This window comes from Lampetra fluviatilis, chromosome 11 (assembly GCF_964198595.1).
Source record: "Lampetra fluviatilis chromosome 11, kcLamFluv1.1, whole genome shotgun sequence".
In the NCBI taxonomy this organism is placed as follows: domain Eukaryota; kingdom Metazoa; phylum Chordata; class Hyperoartia; order Petromyzontiformes; family Petromyzontidae; genus Lampetra; species Lampetra fluviatilis.
Genome location: NC_136285.1, coordinates 9,560,406 through 9,587,334, shown reverse-complemented (window position 1 = coordinate 9,587,334; position 26,929 = coordinate 9,560,406). Strand labels below are relative to the sequence as shown.

The 26,929-nt window shown below is 41.1% G+C and overlaps 1 protein-coding gene across 1 annotated transcript; it reads right to left on the bottom strand.

Moving 5' to 3' along the window:
• Positions 1-187: 187 nt before the first annotated feature.
• LOC144934698 (cadherin-related family member 4-like) lies at positions 188-26,929 on the bottom strand. The gene is made up of 20 exons (XM_078860745.1): positions 26,851-26,929; positions 26,307-26,333; positions 25,733-25,920; positions 24,468-24,639; positions 23,111-23,202; positions 21,863-21,973; positions 20,665-20,768; positions 18,547-18,680; positions 13,123-13,303; positions 11,990-12,146; positions 11,127-11,220; positions 10,332-10,550; positions 8,790-8,935; positions 8,044-8,191; positions 5,767-5,999; positions 3,523-3,656; positions 1,447-1,518; positions 790-892; positions 603-627; positions 188-308 (listed from the first exon to the last, which is right to left on the bottom strand). The coding sequence occupies exons 1-20, from the start codon at positions 26,927-26,929 to the stop codon at positions 253-255; spliced, it is 2,475 nt and encodes an 824-aa protein (XP_078716871.1). The 3' UTR covers positions 188-252.

Below are 26,929 nucleotides of genomic sequence, written 5' to 3'. Positions count from 1 at the left end.
TATGTATTCCCATTTCTTCTAATACATCAGGTCAATGTTGAAGAGTAGACCAAACACCTTCTAGAGCTAGTGGAGGTTCTTCCATGTGCAAACATTTTTTTAATTATGACAAAAAACGCAGCTATGCAAGCATGCAATTCAATAAATACAACGCACTACGATTATACAACTCAATGATGATCAGCCACAACAAAGATTAAAATCCATATGTTATCCATCTACGAATGTGATCACTTTTTTTCCAGTTAAACGTTAAAGCCAGCGCCGTTCTCCAGTTGCAGAGTTGAAAACATATTCTCTTCCTGAAGCTGTGGAAATAAACAAGGAAAAATATCGTCTGAGAAAATAACCAAACGCCTTTGGCTATTGTGGGAAATCACAGACGCATTCCCGTTTTATTCGAAAGCACGCGTGAATTCAAAATTCAAACATAAAATAACGCTGGCAAACATTGATGCATAATCAAATATTCTCTTTCCAGAATTCTGTAAAATGTTGACATTAATTTTGATACAAAGTTGATCACTGTGCTTATCAATCAATAGGTCACCAATATCGCGGTGTTGCTTATAAAGAAGTTTAAGATATAAGACACGTCTTACTTGGATCTTTTGCTCTGCCATCAAACTGCAAAAAAATGAGAACATGAAAAATGTCAGTGTTCAGTAGTTTCAAGACGTAATAATCACAGCATACAATATAAAAACATGCCAAACAGCAAGGTAAACAATTTCAACAGACTGCATATATCCTCACATTAATGTTGCCATATAAATGTTTGTATCCTACCCCGTATGAAGGTGGAGGCGTTTCTCTTGTTCTTTCAGAGTTGATTGGATCTTTTGGTGTATTACGAGGTGGATCTTCTGGTGTGTTGTTAAGTTCTTCCATCCTTGATCAATCAGAAAAACACACAAACACACGAGTGACAAACATGTTGATGCAACATTGGTTCTTTAATGTCATGTGAACTTCTAAACATTCATAGCCAAGCCATTTACAAAAGAAGCATACGCTGCTAAAAATAGTAAAAAAAAATCACCAAATTACCGACAATGAAACGTTTACATTTCATGGATGTCTAGGAGTTGCCCTCATTTAAAATGTGTAGCTCACAATATGTAGCCACTATTAAGCAAAGAAGCAACAATTATAAGCTAAGGTAGCTGTTTCTTAGTCAGTTTTACATATATACGGTACTCTAAATAAAAAAATGGTTGACACTTTCTTAACATGTAATCCCAAAAGTGGAATGTTCCAGCTTAGCTACTAATTAAATATGAGCATTTCTTCCTTGCATAGTGACCATCATTCAACACTTATCGTATGCCACAGTGATACAGTGCGTGTTATCTTTGACAACAATAAGTTAAATACACATTGCAGGCTCTACACATGGTGAGTGTGGTCTGTGCATGCAACTCAATCCCAAAGGCAAGCTCTGACTTGTTAGCCTCCAGCAGGGGTTTCTCATCCACGGGTTGAGAGGGCTTGCAGCACTTCCAACAGCAGGGCATGCTGGGGGACAAACGCATCACGTGGCGATTCGCAAAGATATATACAACAAAAACCCACCATACACAAGGGTAAAAAATTAACCCGTAAAAAAAAGTTTTTCACTATAAATCCTTTATTTGCGTGGCGGCTAGAGTCCTCTCGTCCTCTGGCTTGATATGGCTGCCACCTATGGGTCAGATGATTGTCTGCCAGCATTAAGCAATTGGTAATTAAATATTTTAAAAAAATCCCCTAAACAGTGTAAAATTTTGGAAAAAAAATTTCACGAAAATTAATTGTCACGCACAACGAGTCTGTGTGGAAAATGTCAGCTCGATTGGATCACGGGAAGTGGGTTAAAAAACGACCGAAAGATTTGCACGGTCGTAAGCAAGCAAGCAAGCGAACTTAATATAAAGGATTTAAAAACGGTGGAGCCCTCCCAATGTCTTACTCCCACCACCCACCACTCCTGGTGGAAGGGACCTCCAATGGGGGGCGTTTCAAAGAACCCCTCTACGGAATGTGTTGTTTTTCCCTACCCGATTACGCCGGTCAGATGTCTTGGAAGAGATTGGAGCACCCACACTTTTACCCACCACACACGAGCTACCGATTGGTTGTTGCCTACTCACTACTTGTGTGGACAGAGGCGCGGGGAAATGTAAAATAACCTTGCACCATTGATTCGACTGTCACGCCAGGAGATTAAGCAGGTGACCTCTGGATTGCAAGTCCAGTGTGCTAACCATTGCACTACGGCAGAATAATCATAGGTTTTCAGAGTAATAATGTATCTGTGTGTAAAAAAAACCACGATGGACAAAATATATTTTATAAAAATTCTAAAATAAACTTGCTTTAGTCGGTGTTACATTAAAGCAAATCTCAACGTAATAAATAATGGAATAGGTACAGTACAGGGTGTTCCAGATATATTGTGAATCACCATTTAATTATCTAAAACGCACTATTGTTTAAGTAAGGTTTACTTAAAGCAGGAATGAATATCCAAAGGAAGAAATGTATTAGGGGGCAATGAATTGTGGGTCACAAGACATCTGGACCACGCTGTACATTAGACAGACGGGATGAGGTGACAATGAAAATTATAGACAATTTTGTGAGTCTGCGCCTACTTTTCATTTCACGTTTTTAAGGTTTTATTCTCGCATTTGTCTTGGGGGGGGGGGGAAATGCTTCACTTTATTGGTCAGACATTCTAATCTGGCTGTTCCTCTTCAATACTCAATTATGCGGGGGGGGGGGGGGGAGTTCTTATTTCAAAACACGAATAGCCATGATACAAATCTAAACGCTGATGATGGTTATATTATTAGTGAGGAGCATTGAAATCGGGAACAAGAAACTCCCAACGCTGCGACGAAGCGTCGGCGTGAAGTCACATTATAATTATCATTCCAAGACGGAGGGCGGGCGGGGGGGTCATCTCAAGGGTAAGCGCTTCTCACTGCCCAGCGGCGGAAGAAATCCTGGTGGGGGGCAGCACGTGCCCCCCCCCCCCCCACCCCCCACTGATCCACGATCGCGTTGTCAGCAACAACAACAAAAATCATCTGGAGACGTGCCGACGTTGCCTGCCAGCGTGGGCACGAATTCCCCGCTTATGTGCAGCATCTTTTCTTTTATTTTTTAACCGGCGAAAACATTCGTGTGAAGTTTTAAACGGGGCATTTTAGAGTCGGAGATATGTGACTGATTTTGTTACTGATTAGGCTATTGCGTTGGCTTGTTCTCTTTAAATCTAGTTAGCAATGTTGCATGTTACAAGCCGTTGATTTACAAATCTGTGCAATATAAAAAAAACAGTCTGCCTTCTTTGTCTGTGTTGTTGTCTCTCTAACAGTAATAATTAACAGGTATTTGATGTTACATGTGCCCTTTTATTGAAATACACCATATTTTATCTATCACGCTTTGCGTTAAAGATATGCGCCGTGTTTCATTTTGACATTGTCGAAATAATTACCAATATCCTACATAGGAGACAAAGAGTTTTCATACCTTTTCCAACAGTAAAATGAAATCAGAGCGATGGTAAGTAGGAGCAGAAGTCCAGCAATGACCATTACGGCAATAAACCAAGTGTCTGGCTTCCAATATGTATCAACTACATTGATGATTTTCGTTGTAAGGACCTGAAAAAAATACAGTATTCACAGAGCAGTTTACGTTGACAGTTTTGTGAGGAAATGTGTTATATTTCTTATCAGTTTCCTCATTGCTCAAAGGTGCTTGAAAACATTTATTTAAGTTGATGCAGTGGTGGTCACTCTGGTGATCATTGTGCTGTGAAGATGACAGTGATGACGCTTCTGTCCAACTAAGCAACTAAATTGTGGAAGGGAGTTTACAAGTATACAACTGAAGACCACTTGAAACTGCAGAGCCACAAATATTCGCTATTGTCTAAACAGTACTTATAATGACGGCTGGGTGGCGCAATGGTAACACACGTGCCTCCAAAGAAGAACCTGGGTTATATTCCTGACTGAGTCACCTTGCTGTGTGGAATGTGTCTTTTATCCCCTCGTTCTGCATTGGTTTTCACCGACTTCTCTAGTTTCCTCCCATATCTTCGCTAAGAACATACACTTTAATTGGTGTTGGCCAAACCTCACCAATGCATGACCTTCCTGAAAAATTATAATTGCATTGAATGTGCCTTTCCTGGGTAAATACGTTATAATTAAAATAAGGTAATCCACTCTCCATATAAATCCCACTTCTCCATTTCACTGTGCATGTATTAAAATCTAATCCTCTCTTCCCTGATTCTGCTCCCCTCTTCCAGCATATCACTCTTCACATTCTTCTATGCTGACTATCATGAGTGTGTAATACATGCATCTGCTATTGTTTATGCATGCAGTCTGTCACACTTTTGGATCTAATGAGCATAGTAAGACTTGCTCGACCAATACTGCTGGGATGCCAGATGTTATTGGCAAGAGTATTCCATCTACTCGGCGATACCCTATTAAATGAAACAATAACCATTATGAATTCTGGGCCATTATGAGTAAGAACCGACACAAACATTCAAAATTGCTGCAACTGGTCCTTAATTTGCTCATTTAAGCAAGTGCTGCTGAATAATATACATCTGAAAGCCAATAGACAGATGGACTAAACATATATATTTTAATATGAAGAGACAGATGTCAGTTTATTGATACCAATAATCCTCCACAATTGCAGAATGAGATTTTAAACAGTGGCAGAGCCAGGATTTTCAGGGAGGGGGGGGGCAACCCCTCCAGAAATGAAAAATGATGGGAGTTGTTCGTAAGTAAGGACTTGTCCCTTGCTTTTTATTCGAACCGTGTGTGATCGGCATCGCGCTCGCTGAAGGTGAATGCCTTCAGGGAAGTCGTGTACTGTATACGCAACTGCACAAAATTCTGAGTCACATAATAACTGCTTTGCCGTTACTTATTGCCAATTATGGACTCAGACTATTGTCCTATCATCTCATAGAGTCCCTGACACATAATAATATGCTACACAGTGGCAGTGGGGGTAGCAAAATGCCGATTTATTACTAATAAACCCCAATGATCCGATCGAAATTAGGGACTTCATTGGGGGGGGGGGGGGGCACGTGCCACCCCACCCCTCCACTGGCTCCGCCACTAATTTTAAACAATACCAAAAAAATATATCAAAGTACAGCCCTGCAATTCCATGCTCATGCCACTGCTGCCAGAAGGACCTCCACTTAAGGAGCTCTGAAGAGCCTCCCTAGAAGGTATTGGTCGACTTCACGCTGGCCAGACAACTTAGAAGAGATGGCAGCACCCACACTTTACCCCACCACACACAACCTGCACTAATTGTGAAGTTCTCATTTAAACGTTTAGGTGAACAGAGTCGGGGGTGGAGGGGGGGATATAAGAAACTTGATGCACTGTTTTAACTTCCGCACCAGGAGATCGATCCGGCGACCTCTGGATTGCAAGTTCAGTGCGCTAACCATTGCAAATGTCAAAATCTGAATAGTTATTTATACTGGAAGAATGTGATGAGCTATAAATATATTTTTCAACAGATGTCCGGTAAGGGCAGGTCAGAACGTTACAACAAAAAACAATACAAAAGCCCGATACGCGTGCAAAATATAGGAAAGGTAAATGATAGCTCAATAAAGTGGCTTATCTCGTGGAAATTAATAGCAGCTAAATAATCTGAATAATCCTAATGTGTTTAATGCCAGGTGCCCATGTCCTGTGGCTGTAGTATTTTCACCGTGGCAGGGGTGGGGACGGTTGTGGTCCAGGGCACTACATGGATGAGGATGGTGGCGGTGCTGCTCAGCCTCCTCGTCTTGTCTGCCTTAGTGGCCTCATCTTCAATCAACACCAGCAGCTGGAAGTCTTTGGGGTCAGTGACGCCACCCAGAGTAAAATAACTGAATGTCGAACGAGTCAATATTGCCGGTGGCAATGTATTTGACAGCACAAAGCGGCCGTTTGTGTTACCTGGCATGAGAAAGTACATTTGGTGAAAATAATGTGATATGTTATTCCTGAAAACAAACGTGGGAAATGGGTCCTGAATGCAAATGACATTAATAAAGTACTAATTATAACAAACTTTGATTTCACGAATTGCTAGACAGATGGAAAGTAGATAATGAAATTGAACAAATACTGTAAAGGTAAAGTCAAACAAATAACTCAATATATATTTACTTCCTTTATAGCCACATTATAACAAAAAGTCTTGACATTTATGGTATATTCCAATTGTGTAATTGTCTTTATGAGATGAAGCCATTTCGATTCCGAACCCTGCAGCTAACAGGCATCATTGCAGAATGGCCCCAGTTTCAGAATGGCCCCAGATGATGACATTACAGAACTACTGCTAAAACGAATTTAATTAGCATCTTTGTTCATACGAGGAGGATATATTTTACATATTGTATATGTCCTCCTGCAAATATTGTTCATCGCATGTATATCAAACATACTTAATTTTTTACAGAGCGCATATATTAGCCAAATTAAGTGTAAATTACCAAACTAACTAAACAAATTTGTCAATAACATAAATCGAGAGGCCAGAGAGGTTTAGTGGCCTCTCTATGTGCTATGGGCCTTGGGCGAAAACATCACTTATGATATGCATTTATTTCCAAGGCAGTGTTATTGACAATTGTGTTGAGATTGTTAATTGTTTCTAGATTTGAAGCTTTCGTGACTACAAGGATTCATATTCTTGGGTTTTTTCGGTAAAGTCACGTAGGTAAAAATTAAAATTATAATTAATAAAACGTCGTGATTTTAATTTTATTTTTATTTTACTTTTATTAATTTAAATTTTTACCTACGTGACTTTACCGAAAAAACCCAAGAATATTGTTAATTGTGCTTGTGCACCACTGCCAATGCAGTGTCACCAAATATTTCGAACTAAAGTATATGTATCACTGTGACCAGGATGAGACCGTCAACCTACGAATGTAATCGAGGACAGCTGCCCAGATTTAAACCCAGGATCTAAGAGTGCTGGCTCAGTGCTATGACCCCGAAACCACCTGGATACCTCAAACATAAATTTGTATACATAATAGTAGTAGGTTTTTACCCTTTTAAACTGGTACAAAACTGACACCTTTATTCAAGGCATCATGTTTGCAATGACCACAACACAAGTAGTATCAGAGTTGCTTCTTTTTGTTTGCTTTTTTGACTACTTGTGTTGTGGTCATTGCAAGCATGATGCCTTGAATAAAGGTGTCAGTTTTGTACCAGTTTAAAAGGGTAAAAACCTACTACTATATTTTGCCACTGGTAAAAGAGATCTCATAGTGTTGTATACATAAATTAAAGTCACGTAGAAGGGAAACAATACAATAATAAAAATATATTTTATTGTTTCCCTTCTACGTGACTTTACCGAAAGAACCAAGAATATGAATCCCTGCAGTCACGAACGCTTTAAATCAAAACATAAATTACAGTTTAATACACATTTCAAATTTACTGTTAGACGAAATATTCATGAACTTTGATTTAGAAAATAATCCTGTAAAGTATAACAATAACGTGTTTAGTCAATAAAAACACAGGCGCATTGGCTGGTAAAACATATTACTGACATATAACTGTGCGTGTGTTATGCAACACAGAATAACCCAACCGGCAATGGATACCCATTGTAATTTATATGCATTCATTAATCTACCCCCCCCCCTTCGCACGTGAAGGGCTCACACGTGACGTCATCACATCTATCCCTCAATTTAAGGAACCACACAGGAGGATTTCTCCACAAATCTGGCTGTCGCCTGATGAAGCTAGTTGTAATTACTGGCGAAACGTCGTACTCAGATTGTAAATGTTGTGGATTTGCTCTCCAACAAACCGGTGTGCTGTACCAGTCACGAATTGGCCACGTTCTGTTTACGTGACAAACCTTACTAATTGTCTGTGTCAGGTGGTGGTGGGTTTAATGACACATTTATATTTACGCGATCTAACCCAAAAAAACGATATTATTACAGATGAAACCACTCACCTCCTATGATTGTGTATGTAAGGTCAAGTGCTGATGAGTCCAAGTCACTGCAGTGCATCTGTACGACCGACTGCAAGGCAGCCAGTGTGGAGTAGATGGTTTGCTCATAGAATGCAGGTGTGCACACCGGTGGTTCATCATTTACATTCTAGAAGGGAAGATAAACAGCATAGGTAGAACACATTTGGGGCGCGCTCATGTGCTGTTATACATATGCAATATACGAGTGTAATGTCAGGATTATAAGATGCGCTTTGCTTTTCGAGAGCAAAAAGCTACTTGTGTGGCCATGTTTGTATAGCCTTATTGAGACTGGACACACGTTTGTGATGCGACTTATTTTCCAGGGTGTCTAGTAATATGGAGAATATGATAAATAAAGTACTGTGATCATGAGATTACGCAGGAAGGTGGGGACAATGGCAAACGCCATGTTAATGAACCCTATGTTTATAATTTACACAATTTCAAATATGAAGTACAAGAGAAAAAAATATGTCAGTATATCTTTACACTTCTTACATGACATTCTAATGTTAGCTCATAAAAATTATGCATGCAAAGTAAAATGCATTCCCTGACACTTGACTTTATGCATTGTAATTTTTTTCCGGGTTTGATGGATATCATACATGCAAGATTGAAATTTGTACTTTGTTATTTTTTTAAGGTGAGGAAAAATAAAAGCCGCTGCTCCTCACCCCAACGGTGTTTGATCATTTCGGCCGTGTTTCACGACCACTTACCGTGACAAATATATTGAACGCAACAGTTGAAGTTCTCTGATTCAACGGGTCTGCTACTATGTCATTGTTCAAATCCACAACCTGAACAGTCATAGGGTAGGAACTTTTCTTTTCCCTGTCAAGTGTATTCAATACTTTTATTTGTCCTGTGGAGAAAATGTGGTTGGGGGGAGGGTGTAAGGTAAGTGGTAACATTTCAACCGTGGTTACTTACTGCTTCGTATTCATGATTGAATTACAGGTTACCACTTTTGAAAGGAGAACATCTTTCACATAGCTATATAAGCCAGTTTAATATTGTATTAATGTTAAATCTTCACAAGCATTACAAATATATAAAGTATGATAAACATATATTTTACCACGAATTAAATGTTTTTAATATTTGACATATGCTCTACAGGAGTAAAAAATAAGGTTACATTTTTTTATGTTTGGTTGTGTAAATTAAGATAGGATTATATGTACTATTCTACACTTCCTTCTACGTTTTCGCTGTTATTTTGGTTGCTATGATGACAAATCTCGTCCCGTATGTCTCCTATTCAAGCAAGTGTTTGCGCAATAGAGACAACACATTGCACTGTAAACGTGACCTCTACACTACTGGTTAGTGTCACAACTAGGTTAAGGGAAATGCTCAAAGGCAAATAGAACATTTAAAGTTCTTTAGTAGCAGAAGGAAACATTCTATATGTTATTTTATTTTACCGTACCTATTTTAGTGAGAGCCAGGGGTGCAGCCACTGTGGCGTTGTGGATGTCAAGACACCCCCAAAACAGTGACGTGCGGTGAGGTCAATGGCTGGGGAGGCACTGGCTAGTGTCAGAGCCAGAATCACACACTGAGGGGGGCGTGACCTTACTGAGGGGGGCGTGTCCTCACTGAGGGGGCGTGGCCTCACTGAGGGGAGCGTGTCCTCACTGAGGGGGCGTGTCCTCACTGAGAGGGGCGTGACCTCCCTGAGGGAGGCGTGGCTTCACTGAGGGGGCGTGTCCTCACTGAGGGGGGCGTGTTAGACACGCCCCCCTCAGTGAGGCAGATGTGATAGCTGCCTCCCATGGTGCGTTTTCATTGCAGTTTCATGACGAGACCAGTGAGCCAAAATATCTTGAAATGAACGGGTCTACAGACATTACATTGGTGACATTCTGAGATAGTAACAGGCACGCGTTTATTGCCTGCGCTCCATCCAGTTACTGAGGGGATGTTGCATTAGACATAGGCTTGCTGAACCAACATGAATTTACATTTAATACGTTGTAATCATAGGTACTCCAACAATATTTATAATAAAAATATATTAAAATTAACTTGGCAGCAGATGGTATGTTGCAGAAAATCCTTGCATATATTATCATGCTGTCGCATGAATGAAGCTGTTAATAAATTGGCTTGTGGTGATTGAGCAGATAGCTTGAACATTCAACCACATTTCTAAATATGCAAAATATCTAGTAATCATGCAGCATCCCGCCCCCCCCCCTCACTAATTCTCATCCACAATTGAAGTAAAACAGTAATCAGAAACACACACTGACCATTTTTGGGGTTGATGTAAAAAGGCGTGGGTATGTCCGTGTTGCCACTGATAATGGAATATCTCAGATTGTTTAATGGGTAGTCAAAATCCCAGCATACAGGAGCACCGATGAGGGCCCCTACGGGACTGTCCTCGCTGATTGAAAAAGCTTGTCCGGTGTTGCAACTCGGATCAAATTCATTCACCGGTGTCAATACCACCATGACCGTCACATTAGCTGAGAGCACACATTGAGGAGGTTCAAATGGCAAGAGAGAGAGAGGGGGGGAGAGAAATAAAAGGTTACAGCATTTTTTTTAATGCTTGTTTTTTTATGCAGCACATAACTCACAAAATGGCAATTCATATGCAAATTATATACAATGTTTTCATAGTTAATTTAATATGGTAATAATAAATATAAGACAAATATTTCAGCGATTAAAGTCCATTCAACCTATATAACCTCGAACAAGTATGATGTGAATGTGATGATTTCACGTGTTTACTGAAGTGGGTGTCGCTTATTTGATTTAATTGCCCATTAAATATAAAGTGATCTGAAATGAACATTTGTAAGTAATGATACAAAATAATCTCAAATTGTATGGAAATGCATTTTTAATGTGACTATTAGACCATAAAATATACTTCCCCGCACTTCCGTGGGCTGAGTAAAATCTTAAGTATTTTACTCAAGCAGTAATTCTGATTATGTCGTGCAATTTGCAAACATTTACAAAGGAGTCTAATTTAAATGTAAAACAATGTACAACAATACAACCGTAATGTAAAACAATACAACCGTAATTACTTGTGTGTGAAATGTCTTTAACTTCAATCACCAATGTGTACTTGACGTCCACAACTAAAAGTGCTAATGAATCGTAATCCAAATTTGCCGAAATCTGAGGGCACAAAGCAACATTTTCAATCATGTATCCTTTGACATGGAACGCCTCATTTACAAGAGGGCTCCATGGTGTAATTTGACACATACTCAGAAAACTCGTAACGGCATGCGTACAGTCGGCATTTTTACGATTAATATCACACCTCTAGGCAAAGACAATTTACTGCAATGGCACGCACAGCCAGTTTATATAGAACACACTCTAGTTGCAACATGAATAATTGCCTCACTTAGAGTTCCTTGATAGTAAAATAAGCTGTATTAATTTCCTGAAGGTTTTCTCCAAATTGATTAAGGGTAGGTGTACGACACGGTTTGCTGGATATCTTTTACTAACTAACGTGGCTTCTGCTAATACTGCACATGGTTATGGCTCATAATATCCAGTAGTAGAGCGAGCGGCTCGAAAATCGGAAGGTTATGGGTTCAAATCCTGGTTGGGGGCTGACTCAGCCCATTATCCTTTTGGGGCTTACAGCTTTGTGGGGAAGTCAACAGTGGTTATCCGATAGAGAGACTCTTCCCTATCAAAAAGTATGGAATTTCCACCACTGGCTCTGGGCTGTAAACAGGGGATGGGCACTGCCTCAATGCTCATTTGAGAAATATATCACTTTGACTTAAAAAAAAAATTGAACACATTAAAACAAGCTGTTATTCATTATGAAATGCCACTGAACAAAATAAGGTTGGCTTTGAAAATTGTGGATGAAATTGTACTCTTCAAATTATCATATGTATTCGTAATAAAAACGAAACGATACCTGAAGAGTCGAAACAGTCAGTGTAAAGAAGGGTAGAGCGTTTGGATCAGGAATCAGTGTATACGTCAGAGCATTGTTGGTGGATGTGATATCGTGGTCCCGACAGCTTAGTGTGGTGATATTTGTACCAACAGCAGCGCCTTCTGAAATCAGATATCTTTACAACAAAAACACAGACATACGGAGAAAATCAATCGCAGTTAAATTGTAAGCCCAATTGTTTACAATGAAGATACAATGTTGTGGTAAAATCTTTGTACATTAATTAACAACCATAGCACGTGCTTATTTCACATGCTGCCTACATTGCCTGCAATAGCCACATTATTTTAATGCTTGGACGAGGTTGAATTTTTTGGGTCAGTTAATGGGATTCGCCAACGTTAGTTTCAAATTGGTTTACCAAATAAATCAAATGTACATGCGAGTGCTGTACCACTGGTATGCTTTGTAAAAACCATGAACCACACAACGTAAATTGTGTTATATATTTTTAAAAAAGTTAAATTGTGATGCTTTTATGAAAAATAATACCTTAAAAAGATATAGGAAGTTGTATTGTCTAATTTAATTCCTTACTTTTTATTTTGTCGCCTACATTCTCCACACAAAGAAAATGCTGATGTTGCGTGTGTGTGCGACTATAGTTTTTCGTCGAACTAGGTAGGACCCGTATCTAACACGGATATTTTACCTCTATGCATCCAGCAATTCACCACTATAGGTTCATGTAAGCCGGACTGCTGATGAGACTGAACGTTGAAAAGGGACCAGAGTTTGCTTGTTTTGAACCAATGCTGCTGAGATTATGCACTCCCAGAAGACTGTGTGGTTGATGGGATGTGTTAAAAGTAATGGATTTTTTTGTGTATGGAGGAACAGATATGGGAAGAAGGCATACTGTCTACTTATTATCACTTAATCGTCTCTTTAGTGACCCAGGCGATCCTCGCAAATGAGACTATCCTGGTCCCTTTGAGTTTTCACGATGTGAAAAAAAATTCTGTTCACAATTAAATTCTCCAGAACAACGCTCATCATTATTTTGCGCAAAGTAGGGAACCCTTAACACAACCATTTGCTGAATGAAGAACAAATGGGTGCGTGTAAAGTACTGCATATGTTATACATACATGTGATTGTAAAACGTGCAGATGGGTGGGTTATCATTCTGGTCCGTCACATTCACTCTGAGATTGAGTGTAGCACTGCGTTTGGAAACATAGTTTGTCACCCTGACAACGATATAATTAGTCTGGAGCAGAGGATTGTTGTCCACGTCCAGCTGATAGGCTGTTTTCAACTTCCCTGTGGCTGAAAGTTAAAGGAATGTCACATGTATAATGGGTTACAAGAATACAAACCACGTGTACTCTCATCATATCTACAGCATGCAAAGAGACAGCCAGCATAGGGTTCCACGGCTCAATACTATATATGAGAAGATCAGAACTAGATTGCCACTCGTAAATTCCTCCACTCCATGTTGAGGAGTCGAGTGTTGTAAACTATCATTTCATCCATACTGTTCAATTACCATACTGCAGATCAAAATACTCTTTGTTTTTAAGTTTCCCTGCACTGCTCGACTTTTCGAATTCCCCCCCCTCGCCCCCCAATCGTCTATTTTCCCAAATTCGTACAACCTTACTAAACTCAAGAAACATCCATAAAATAGGTTTTGTGGGTTAGATCGTGTAAATATATAAATGTGTCGTTAAAACCCTCCACTACCCGACACAGCCAACTAGTAAGGGTTGTCACGTTAACAGAACGTGCCAATTCGTCACTAGTACAGCACAACATTTACAATCGGAGTACGACGTTTCGCCAGTAATTAAAACTAGCTTCATCAGGCGACAGCCAGATTTGTGGAGCAGTCTAACGGTTTCGTTCCTTATATAGAGGCGTAAATGTGGTGACCACCCTTCATATTAACTATTACGTATTGCACCCTCAAACGGTGATGTTTGTTGCCGGACGCTTGACACTTTGGGGGCATAATGCACGGGCATAATGACTTTGAAACCCCCCCTACCTCCTACGCATTCCACAAGTAGTGACTAATCCCATATCTGCATTTCCCATGAATATGCTAAATTCCTCTTGATTTGCAAATTCCTTTGTCAAGGCGCCCCTTCCCCCCTCCAACCAAGCTTAAATATACGCTGCCAAGCCTGGTGGTGCCCATTCAGACACTGTCTTCCCGACAGACCTGTTCTTCACCTGAGGACGGCTGCTTGCGTTGTGGCCGAAACGTCGTGAGAATTATTTAATCATGTTTTATTTTTATTATTTTATTATTTCCCTTCTACGTGACTTTACCGAAAGAACCAAGAAGATGAATCCCTGCAGTCACGAAAGCTTTAAATCGAAACTTTGGGGGCTTTCGGCGCAAGGGTAGACATAGGCGCGTCTTGGCGAGCCCACTCTGATCAGACGTCAGCAGGCCCTGGGCAGTGGTCAGCAGCCGAGGCAGAGGAGACAGCGGAGAGCCACGATGGGAAAAGGGTGCAGGGAAACAAAAAGTGGAAGGGAAAGGGAAGGACGGTTGGAAGGAGAGAGCCGGAGGATTGGTGAGTGGAGATGAAGGGGGACGCGTGCGGTGGAGCAGAAGGAGGGGTGCTGAGAGGACGTTGTGGGTGTCACGTCCCCCATTAGTCCTCGGCATGCCTTCCGTTCACAAAAACCATGGCAGTAGATGGTCACTGCATGGTGCGCCTTCAGATGCGCTTCTGCGGCCGTCTGGAACGCTCTTCCTTTGCGATATGAGGAAGCCACTGGCGCTGTGCACTTTTATATCTAGACAAGCTGTACTACCCGGCTTCGCCCGGGACTTGTATCCACCACGCCCGGCCGCCTTTGTCTCCCCAGTGGCGATGTTAATACGCCACACCAGTTACTCGTTTTGAGGCTGAGTCCCTCCCTCACCACTCTCCCTCCCTCACCACTCTCCCTCCCTCACCACTCTCCCTCCCTCACCACTCTCCCTCCCTCACCACTCTGTAGAGGACGTGAAACTTTGATGAATTTACCTCAGAGTCGCGTGGTGGGTGTCGAGGCCTAGTACCGTGCAGAGCCTCCGGCCTCGCCTGATTTTCCCACCCGGCTGACGCTGGGTACGGGTGCCGTTCCCCCCCCCCCCCCCCGCGCTACAATAATACTGTCTAATCGCTATAATTTTATAATCAACCGACCCTATAATAGTAATTGCACACATTGTGGTGGGGGGGGAGTGAAGAGGACGTGAAAGTTTGATGAATTTACCTCAGAGTCGCGTGTTAATGCGTGCGCCTATTTTTAACGGGAATTAAAAATGGCGTCCACCCCGCTGCGAAGGCGTCGCTACCCGTTGCCAGGGGCAACCGCCGTCCAATGAAAGTGCGTATGGTCCGGCGACACACAGACAGACAGATTTGCGATTTTATATATATAGACTAGCTTTACTACCCGGCTTCGCCCGGGACTTGGATTCTCGACGCCCGGCCGTCTTTGTCTCCCCAGTGGCGATGTTCACACCACGGTTACTCGTTTGAGGCTGAGTCGACGTAGGGGAGGCCCAGGACCGGTTCAAATGATCGTCACAGGTGGTGATAGTAAGTGGGAATCGAACTCGGGTCGCCGAGTTCATAGCGCAGCGCACTAACCACTACACTACCGCTCGCCCCACACACGCGCCTCCCGTCCATAGGTACACATACACGCGCTCACCACTCACCCTCAACACTCACCCTCACCACTCACCACTCACCCTCACCATTCACCCTCACCACTCTCCCTCACCACTGTCCCTCACCACTCATCCTCACCAATCACACCCTCACCAATGACCACTCACCACTCACCCTCAACACTCACCCTCACCACTCACCACTCACCCTCACCATTCACCCTCACCACTCTCCCTCACCACTCATCCTCACCAATGACACACTCACCAATCACCACTCACCACTCACCCTCAACACTCACCCTCACCACACACCCTCACCATTCACCCTCACCACTCTCCCTCACCACTCTCCCTCACCACTCATCCTCACCAATCACACCCTCACCAATCACCACTCACCCTCAACACTCACCCTCACCACTCACCCTCACCATTCACCCTCATCACTCTCCCTCACCACTCATCCTCACCAATCACACCCTCACCACTCTCCCTCACCACTCTCCCTCACCACTCATCCTCACCAATCACACCCTCACCAATCACCACTCACCACTCACCCTCAACACTCACCCTCACCACTCACCACTCACCGTCACCATTCACCCTGACCACTCTCCCTCACCACTCTCCCTCACCACTCATCCTCACCAATCACACCCTCACCAATCACCACTCACCACTCACCCTCAACACTCACCCTCACCACTCACCACTCACCCTCACCATTCACCCTCACCACTCTCCCTCACCACTCTCCCTCACCACTCATCCTCACCAATGACACGCTCACCAATCACCACTCACCACTCACCCTCAACCCTCACCACTCACCACTCACCCTCACCATTCACCCTCACCACTCTCCCTCACCACTCTCCCTCACGACTCATCCTCACCAATCACACCCTCACCACTCACCACTCACCCTCAACACTCACCCTCACCACTCACCCTCACCACTCACCCTCACCACTCAACCTCCCCTCACCACTCACTAATCACCACTCACAATCGCCACTCACAACCGCCCTCACCATTATATTTTTGCCCCAGTCAACGCCGGATATTTCCCATTCGTAGCAGTTTATATCAACTCTATAACCAACTTATATTAAACAGGAAGCGCGATCCTAAAGTAATTTAAAACCTTCGATTAGTCCTTTGTGCGATTCAAAGAATCGATTCCTGGCATGTTGGGGGTTTACATTTTGAATGATAGAGTTTCATTTTCATTATTATTTTATTTTTTTATTTTTTCAGGAGTTTTTAATTACATTTTTGCCCCGGTCAACGCCGGATATTTCCCGTTCGTAGCAGTTTATATCGACTTTAAGCAACTTATAGTAAACGGGAATCGTCCGATTCCTTTGCGCGATTCAGAGAATCGATTCTTGGCGCGTCGGGTTTAAAAGTAATTACACAGTTGTTTTTTCATTGGTATGTAATGTTTGAAAGTTTTCATAAGATTTTAAATGTATTTTCCCCCCGGGCAACGCTGGGTATATCGAGTTCATACCACAAATGCGTGCGCATATTTTTTACGGGAATTAAAAATAGCGTCCACCCGGCAGCGAATGCGTCGCTACCCGTTGCCAGGGGCAACCGCCGTCCAATGAAACTGCGTATGGTCCGGCGACACACAGACACACACACAGACAGACAGACAGATTTGCGATTTTTTATATATAGATTGAAAAGTATTTTTTTTTTATTCAACTCACTGTTGTATCCTCAAAAAAGAAATATTGCAACTCAATTTTTACCCACTTCCCAATGTGCAAACTTGAAATACCTATGTCATACTGATGACAAGACTATATTCTATCATAAAAAAATCCAAAACATTTTACAGAATTTTATTTAACTTACTCTGTGTGTTGTCGTATCCTAAAATCTTGTAACTCAATTTCAACCGTATTCCCAATGTCGTATCGACTGCAAACTTGGTATAAGTATGTCATTCTGATGACAATACCATTCTATCATTAAAATTTTAAAATATATTTTTAAACAATCTTTTTTACGGCTCTAATTGTCCACACTCAACTCACGTTGGCTGTAAATCACCACGGTCCCTTACGTCACGGCAAGCTTCGGGAGCCACGCCGAGGGGCGGGGCATGTGGAAGGAGGGAAGGGGCGATGGGGGTAGGGGGCAGGGGGAGGGGCAGCTCGGACAGTACATTTCATTAAAGCGTATTTTAAAAAAAGTATTTTTAAATATTTTATTTTTAATATATATAATTGGCTTTCTTGTGTTTAATTTGTTGTCCCTCCCCCCGCGCCTCTGATTAGCACGGTTGGCTACGTACGGTGCGAACAAAAGCTCAACATACTGTACATAGGTATATAAAGAGGAGAGAGAGGGAGAAGAAGGAGGAAAGTTCCGAGTGTGGAGTCTGCTGGAGTGTGCGAGACCTGCTGCCGTGTTACCAGTGGGTCATCAAAAAAGAGACCTTTGCCAATGATTTAAAATATAAAACATTAATAGAAGCAACCGTCACCAGGTGGGACAAACAGCGTGAGAACTGCCGACATAGTTCTGCTGTGTTTGTTTCACCTGATGACGGTTGCTTGTGTTGCGATCGAAACGTCGTGATCTATTGATTTTCTATCTACGTGACTTTACCGAAAGAATCAAAGAGTATAAAACATTACGTACAGATTACGTGCGAATTAAGTCGTACACGCAATTATGCACACGAAGTAAACGTACAAAACGTGGACCATTTTAACATCAGTGAGACTAACCAAATAACAGTTTGGCCCATCATTTAATGAAAGCAAATTGCTGGCACCACATATCTATACACAATTCACACATTCTCGACCACGAGCAGACGAGCAAAGCTAAAGTACTGGGTGATGTGCATGTTGCTTACCCGATTCTATATAAAATCCCTCCGCAGGCGACACCAGCTCGAAATAAACCGTGGTGTCATTGGATGTAAAGGTTGTGACCAAGGTATCTTGAGGCAGCTCTTCCGAGATTGTAATTGCCGTTAAAGCCGGACCCCTAATAAAATATTTAAATTGAACAACATGCGAATTTCAACGATTGTACAACTTGAACATTTCCACGTATACCCTAAAAACTAAAACATAACATTTTCACTCGAAATTCACAATTAGGACATGCAAAAGTTGCAATATATGACTCAATACATTTAAAAACATAGATTGGAATGGAATTACAGTTCGTATAATGTTCATCAGATACAACTTTTTGTTATTTTTACATGTATATACTTTAATACTGCACAAATTAAATATATGATCTGTACTATTACTAAATAATACTTCTCAGCCCTCTGTAATTCCACTGCTTGATGAAGGGCTCCCTAAACTGTGTCACTCATGGGAGTTATGTAGGGGAGGAGTGGCTCAGACATCACTCCCCACTGATGTTAGCCATGGCCAGGAATCTAGTTGAGGGCTTCCAGCTTCGCAGCACAGTATGCAAACCACTAAGCTACTGCTACCGCTATTTCTTCCTCATTATCTACACCAAAAACATACATTCAGAACATGGCACCTATAGTGGGGGGCACAAGTGTATATTTCATGTGCACGTAATACATGTTTTTTGGAGATATTTGGGTGATCCTAGCATTGTTTGCACAATTTAAATTGTACTAACAGCAGTGGATTGAATCAGACAACTACTGCGTGGTAATTGTGTTCTATTTACGGTGAATAATTAAATACCGGTGCAAACGGACCCAATTAGGACAGACATGGACGTGTGCAAATCCCCTCCTCGCTGTGCTCCACTCGTCCAAAAAAACCTAGCACGTAAACATTGTATTTCCAAATATAAAATTCCTGTAATGCTGGCATTTGTCCACCATTACTTCAAAGTTCTCTTCCCGAGGGCAAGTCCATAATTCAAGCTCCCTTTGTCCCTAGCGATTATACTCCATCACTTCGCAACGCCACGCTCGACGTTACGGTTCTTGAGACGTAACGAGGTAAAGGAGCGATGTCATGGTTTCCCCTTGCCTCCTTCAAGAGTGTTTTTTTTTAAGGTCACACACTCACCGGATGCTGTTTAAGGTCAGCCCCAAGACGATAACATCCCCTTTTTTCATATAACATATGACAAATGTTATGACAGGATTAGTTTATACGTTGTTGGAGCGGAGACGGTCGCCTTCACGCGGTACTCCATGTTAAGCCCCCCAGCACAACAAGTACCATCACCAAGGTGAACCCCAATGATGGAAGACAGCCCCTCAGTAGGAACGGCAACCACATTAACCAAATCATTGGTGATGCTGTTGCATTGGCACGTGGTGCACGAAAACCATTGACAACGAAACCCAACGCGTCCATTAATAATACTGTGGCCTTAAAAGAACAAAACATTGCCTGAAACATCACCTATTATAGATGTCTTTTTTAAGGTCATTGATATTGACTATTTTGAGTTATTTTACTATTTTCGATAGGTTAGTGCAGCGGTCGGGAACCTATGGCTCGCGAGCCATATATGGCTCTTCCAGTGACGGCATATGGCTCCCAGACAATTTTGAGTTTAAAAAATAATAAAATAAAAAATAAAATAAATCAGTTTGGAACTGATTTTAAAATACTTGTGATATTACTTAATAATACTGTGTCATTTTAAAGTAAACAGAAATTAGTTTTGAAGATAAATTTCACGGGTCACGCCTGCATGAAGCTCAACCTCACCACGTATGAACCAGACTACAAGGCCATCAGCAAAACCATGCAGCACCAGAAGTCGCATTAAAAGTAAGACATATTTAATTTATTATACGTTAAAAATACTATATGGCTCTCAATGAAATATATTTAGAAATATTTGGCTTTTATGGCTCTCCCAGTCAAAAAGGTTCCCGACCCCTGGGTTAGTGCCTCATCTACATTGATTTGTCTCTGCTTTGGCTGCAGCAAGGAACATGTCTATCTCCTAATACTTGGCTTATGATTACTGATATTTATTGTCTTGTGAGGAAATTAGTTGCAAATCATACGTGAATCCTGGTGGTTCATCTTTTGAATCCATAATGATTATTGACACAGATCCATTGCATGAGAGGCCATTTGAGTCATTGACAAAAATTTGCAGCAAATAATTCTGAAAAGGTGGAAAAAAACAGTTAGCAACAGATGCAGATCCTTGCTGATAATGCGTAAAAACTAAAATATTTTAAGCAATGTGAGATGATAAAAGTTAAGTTACAATTACCTTAATACGTGGTAGTATTTTTTATTAAATTAACAGGTAGTTCAGATACTGTGTTACTTTCACGTATGTTACAATCTGCAATGAAACTTTGTTTTATGATATTCTGCAGTTACATTATATATCAAGTAATTTTTGGACTGCATGTTAACACTGAGCAACACATACTGTATGCCATCACCAATGTTATGCTTTCTTCTGACAAGATAGAACATTTTAGATTTTCCAGTCGAGTTGCATCGGCACTGAAATTTAAATGCTGGCATTACAGTTCAAATTACTATATTGTTCATAATGAGTAACTGATTTGTTAGCATCATTCCAGTAAATGTTTGTTTTATTTTTTCACCTTGGTTATAATCTAAAATGTAGTAAGTGTCTCATTATGAATGGTATAGCAGTGAATACAGTGCTATACAAACATGAATTGGCTTAATGATTATATTTTACAATATATTATAAATTATGCAATGTCTGTCACGTCACGTGAGGAAAGATTTAACACGTCAACTTCTTGCAATGAGCAATGCTATATGTTGTGTCAGAAGAAAATTGTCCCAGAAGACGATGTCACAGAGCTACCCATGAAGCCGATGGAACAAGGCCGCTTTAGCAGCATTTTCATCGCCTGGAAAGAATGTTCACCGAATTATAACAGCACCAAAATGTTGAGTATTTACTGCTGTAAAATATCAGATGGATCAAATGTAATAATTATATTTTCGTAGTCATTCATGACTTGACTGAGACCATCAACTCACTGCACATGAGGACGGACGGTTTAAATAAAGGTGGTTACCTTTATTTAAATCCAAGATCTAAGCGATGTCAGATACATAATCTGACATTGTATTAGACCCTTAGCCATCCAGCTCCTGAAGGGTAAACTATTTTGGAAGCATAATTAACAGAGGGTGTTGGTGGGGGAGGCGGACGGAAACAGCATTTGTGTTCAATAATTGGTAAGGTGTTAGAATTTGACTGACCTTGTCGACTTCATAGTCGAAGCCAGTGGCTGGGACCCTGATAACACCGTTGAGCGTATTAAATTGTAGCCGTGAAGCACCACTTGCTGGGACGACTGATAACCAGGTGAACTAGGGAAAAAGTCCAATATCAGTTTCTGATTAAGTTTTAAAAGAAAATCTTGATCAAGCAAGGTAAGCGAGAAACAGCATTTAGCAATGTGTCATGGGATTCCTCCATCAATGCAAAACACATTAGAAACATTTTCACGTGTGCAGTTTTAAAGATTATTACATTTATAAACCATTCCAAGGTTTTCTTTTTTTTAAAGAAATGTTTCTGGGGTACACTAATCCGAAATGTCCATTGGTTGTTGGAACATTATTTCATTTTGGGGATCAAACAAATGCGATAAATGTTTCTGTGCCGAACTACAAACCACCGAGGAAGTCCCCATACAATTTCAATATTCCCTTTATTTTAAATGTGTTTCACAGTTTAGCTGGCATATTCAGGTTTCTTCATTCACCATTCTGTCTTTCTACCCAGTACTAATTACAGTTCAATGCTTTAATTGGTGACCTCGTATAGCCCGCTGAGATGACAGTGGGGCGGCAGACACCTTGATGGTACGCGCAGAAGAAGGTGAGATGGCGATGCTGTGAATGTTCCTTTTCTGGAGGCGGCGCTGAGAAGGGCGATGACGACGATGACCGAGGATGGCGGTTTATGATTATTGGTGATGATGGCAATGACAGTGGCAGAATAGAGAGACACACACACGGAGAGACACAGTGTGGCACATTGAGACGGAGAAAAAAATTACAGCAATGCAGGGAATGTGACAGAAAGACAGGAAAAAATACACGGAGAGTCAACGGGAGAGCAAAAAGATATATAGATCGGGCGAGGAACAGACATATACACAGAAACGCAGGGAAATGTGGATGGACAACTCGAGAGCATCAAAGTCGAGAAGAGGCTAAAAGAGACGTATAGTGAGACACGGAGAGACAAATACCGAGACGTGGAGAAACACGTGGACAGTAAGTGAAAGGGAGCGACATGGAGAGGTCCCATTCAAAATCCGTACTTTGCCTGTGCGGCAGTGATATCTAGCAAGTGGGGGTGCAATTAATTACCGACACAAACCTCCATTGGCTAGAACGGTAGGTGTCCCTTGAGAGCAGGGAGTTTCCTATTCATGCGATAGTGTGAGCACTCTGTGTGCAGCATGGCAAGCACTTTTTGCCACTTGGGGTCCTTACAGTTAACGTGTCACCGGCATCCTGGTCAGTGGCTGGCACCCGATAGATGACCGCGTTGGGTTGTTCATCCTCTCGAACGCGAATCGTAGCTCCTTAACATTACAACGTGCAAGCCATGGGGTAGAATGAGTGTATTTTCAAACGTACACATGTATATGATTGCTATCATCGGCAGCCATGATCCATCCACTGCTGGATGAAGGCTTCTCCAAGCCATTGGAATCCCACCATGTGACCGTATGGTGAGGATACCCATCTGACATGGGAGTGCACGTCTCACACGATACATATGAAACAAACATTTATTATAATTATTTTAATACTTTGAGTTCGGGGTTAAGTAGTGGTGCAGTAGTCAGCGCAGTGCGTTACGAACCCAGCGACCAGAGTTCTATTCCCAGCCACAGCTGATATCAGTTGCGAGTGATTTAAAACTGCTGTTTGTTCTCTCGTTCACAAACACACACTGATCAGCATGGTGAATTATGGTGAAACAACCTTTACGACTGACAAGGTATTAGGATGTCTTCATCCAGCACTGGATTTACAATGGGCTTAATGTTAAAAGTTATTCTAATTCTACATGAAGGCTTCCACGACCAATATTGAGATCGCGTAAGTAGGATGTTGTTGTATACCCTCCTCCACCCGACACAGCTGATTAATGTCACGTGAATAATCGTGCCAATGTATTACTGCTTCCGCACACGGATGTTGGAGAGCAATTCATAGCAACATTTAATAATTGGGTTCGTAGATTCGCCGGTAGTTACGACCAGCATCATCAGGCAGTTGTCAGAAATTGTGAAAATGTCTTCCAGTCGCGGGCTGTAAATTAGGTGGTGAGATGGCATGAATGTGCGCCCACAATGCAGCAGCAATTAGCAGGAACTGAATAAAAATGTAATGTGATGTAATTGATTATCTTAGATATGCTCATTTTAAATACACATGTATGTGGTGATACCTATTATTATTAGTATTGCTACAATATTATATTTAAAACATATTTGTTTATTTTCATTAATTCGATGGTACTTGCTGAAATTGTACGCAACTGAAAAACAAACAATAACAAGTGTATCAGTCATTGATTAACATTGTTCACAGGATACATCTAGGTTTGCAATTGCTGCAAGTTTGTGAATCTAAGGTTACGTCCTGCTTTCTTTACATTTCATGCCATTATTTTATGCATACTACTATGTACAAAGGTGAATTGCAATAGCTTCTTCCTGGATATTAACATGATGGCGGTTGCTCTACATCAACATCAGTCATACGAAGGAGAAGAACATGATATCGTGGTAATGAGCCTCATGAATCTGTCCTGCTAAATTGAAGAAACGAGTCTGACCTGGTGCTGAGAAGACGCCATTGCATGTTGGGGCCTCATTGACATTCACCACATTGATATAGATGCTGGAGGTCACCGGTGTTCCTGAGGATTCCTGAGCTGACACATTCAGTTGGTATAGATTCACTGTTTCATAGTCCAGATAACCACCACTGGGACTGTTGAGGATCACCTGGTTGATATTGGAAACAAGACATGGTTTGCAATGGTCGTTATAATTAAGAATCGGTAGCTTCTGACACAGCCAAACACATTTGTGTATAATATTTTAGAATGTTTGCAGTGACAATAACAAACAAAAAAATGTATTTGCCGCAATCAGATAACCAGTTGTGTTTGATGAGTTTAGTTCAGACAAAAAGAGACTTTGTTCTTGTTTTTCTTGAACAATACACTTTGACTGTTGAACATTTTGTCATCACCAACAAATTCTATGGTGACCCATTCCTCGCCATATTGAATTAATTTAGCGTTTACGTTCAATTATGTTTAAGATTTACGGATGCCCGCAGGGGAGTCCGTCAAATAGCCGCAAGGTGGAAGCCCAAAGAGCCGCCGCATGCAGCTCCGGAGACGAAAGTTGCCGACCCCTGGTTTAGTTAAAATCTGCAGTGTCATATACAGTCAGACATCCAGTATTTATGGTACGTTGCACGCGTTAAGATTGCATTGCATGTATGAGACTTCCGTGGCTTTTAAAATAAAATAAACGGCAACATCCTTTTAAGACGTTCAAGTAAAGAAAATGGTGCTAAAGCCATTGTGACAAATTAGGCCATTCATAACAAGCGACAGATAGCCCCGGATGTGTATGATCTGGAATGGTTTCAATCATATGCAATCTGCTGCTTTAAAATGTCAATGACAACCACATTGTAAATGAGTGTCATCTTATTCTTGGTTCTTTCGGTAACTTTACCGATAGAACCAAGAATATGAATCCCTGCAGTTACGAAAGCTTTAAATCGAAATTTATTGTCATCTTAGTTTATTTCAGGTAAGGCCCATTGAGCTAAGAAGCTATCTTTCAATGGTGGCCCGGCCACAGCTGTGATATACAATCAGTACATTTCCCATTCCATCTGATGTTTTTAAAGTCAACAAAGAAGTGTGGCATGTACACTTGTGTAAGTAAACATTATTATTAATGACCCCTTACTGAGTGACAAGTGTATTAGCCATGGTGCCTTTTCAAAATGCACCAGGCCTGTGTATTGCTGTGGTGAAATCAAATGCCACGTTACAAATTTTAGAACAAATTGTACCTGTCCGATGAAGTTCGATCCTGGTACAAAAGGCGTGTTATAAATTAACAGAAAGGGCCCTGGTGGTGTCACAGTGAGCACAACGCTGGTAATGTTTAGCGTGTCAGAAATGATATTAATGTTTGCCACGATTACTAGGTTCGCACTGTTTTCCGGCAGATTCACCACACTTGGCGTCCAGGTAAACGCTGGTTAGAAAGATAATCATTCAACAGAGCACATTTAATTGGTTAACAAAAGGGTATATAATAATAAAATGCGCTATTGAAGATATCTTAAAAAATATACACACAAAGTGATCGCCAATGCATGATTATTCTTTCATTCTGTCCATCACATTGCAATAGCGCTACGTTTTATGCATTGCCAAATTCTGGTTTACGTGATTAAGTTGCAAAAATGTGCCTTGAACTATGACGTGACCATGTAAAATGGCATATGAAGAATATGAAAGCTGGTTGATTAAAAAATATGTACATATTTTCAATCAAATGCAGTTATATACATAATAGCAAACTACATGAAGCAAAACATTGCTGTGTTCATGAAATCGAAGTTAAATGATGATACTTACTAAGAGTAGCATGTGTTGAAGACAGACCTAAGCATAAAAAAAACACATTTCCAGTCAAAGTTTGAAATATTCTATTTCAGAATACTGGCATTCAACATATAAGTTGCCATTAGAATACACACAAAACATTAAGGACATGTGTTGCCAGTGGTTTACAAGCACAAACCAAAAAACTCTGAACATTTGTCATCAGCAACTGGCCTAAAACAGAAAAACATCGTGGTCTGACATGTTGGGCATTGGCCATTCTTAAGAATAGAGAGGGCAGAGAGGTTTATTGCACTTATGTTTGGAAATCACGCATTACAATAGGTGACCATATGAGGGATTTTAAGAACATTATCAAATCAACCCTTATTTGATACCCATTTACTACCCATATAAAACTTCTCATGTCAACTCACAAATATTTGTCAACTGCATTGTAACACACAGGTAATTAATGTATGTTTAAATATTTCAATACGAACCATTCGTAATATTTTGGCCAACTGGATGTGCTTAAACACATATCATTAGTAGATGTCGTAACAACAATACTTACCACTGAAAATCAGAAAACACCAGGCAATAATGGGCAAAGGATAGCCTTCACGTGGACCTCCACTCATCGTGATGTACAT

Excerpts from the sequence above, each read along its gene's own strand:
- LOC144934698 (XM_078860745.1), bottom strand. The coding sequence starts at position 26,929 with ATGTACATCACGATGAGTGGAGGTCCACGTGAAGGCTATCCTTTGCCC. Across the intron at positions 13,304-18,546 it reads GGGATTTTATATAGAATCGG|CCACAGGGAAGTTGAAAACA; the intron begins GTAAGCAACATG and ends TTTAACTTTCAG. Across the intron at positions 8,936-10,331 it reads TTACATCAACCCCAAAAATG|GACAAATAAAAGTATTGAAT; the intron begins GTCAGTGTGTGT and ends TTTTCTCCACAG.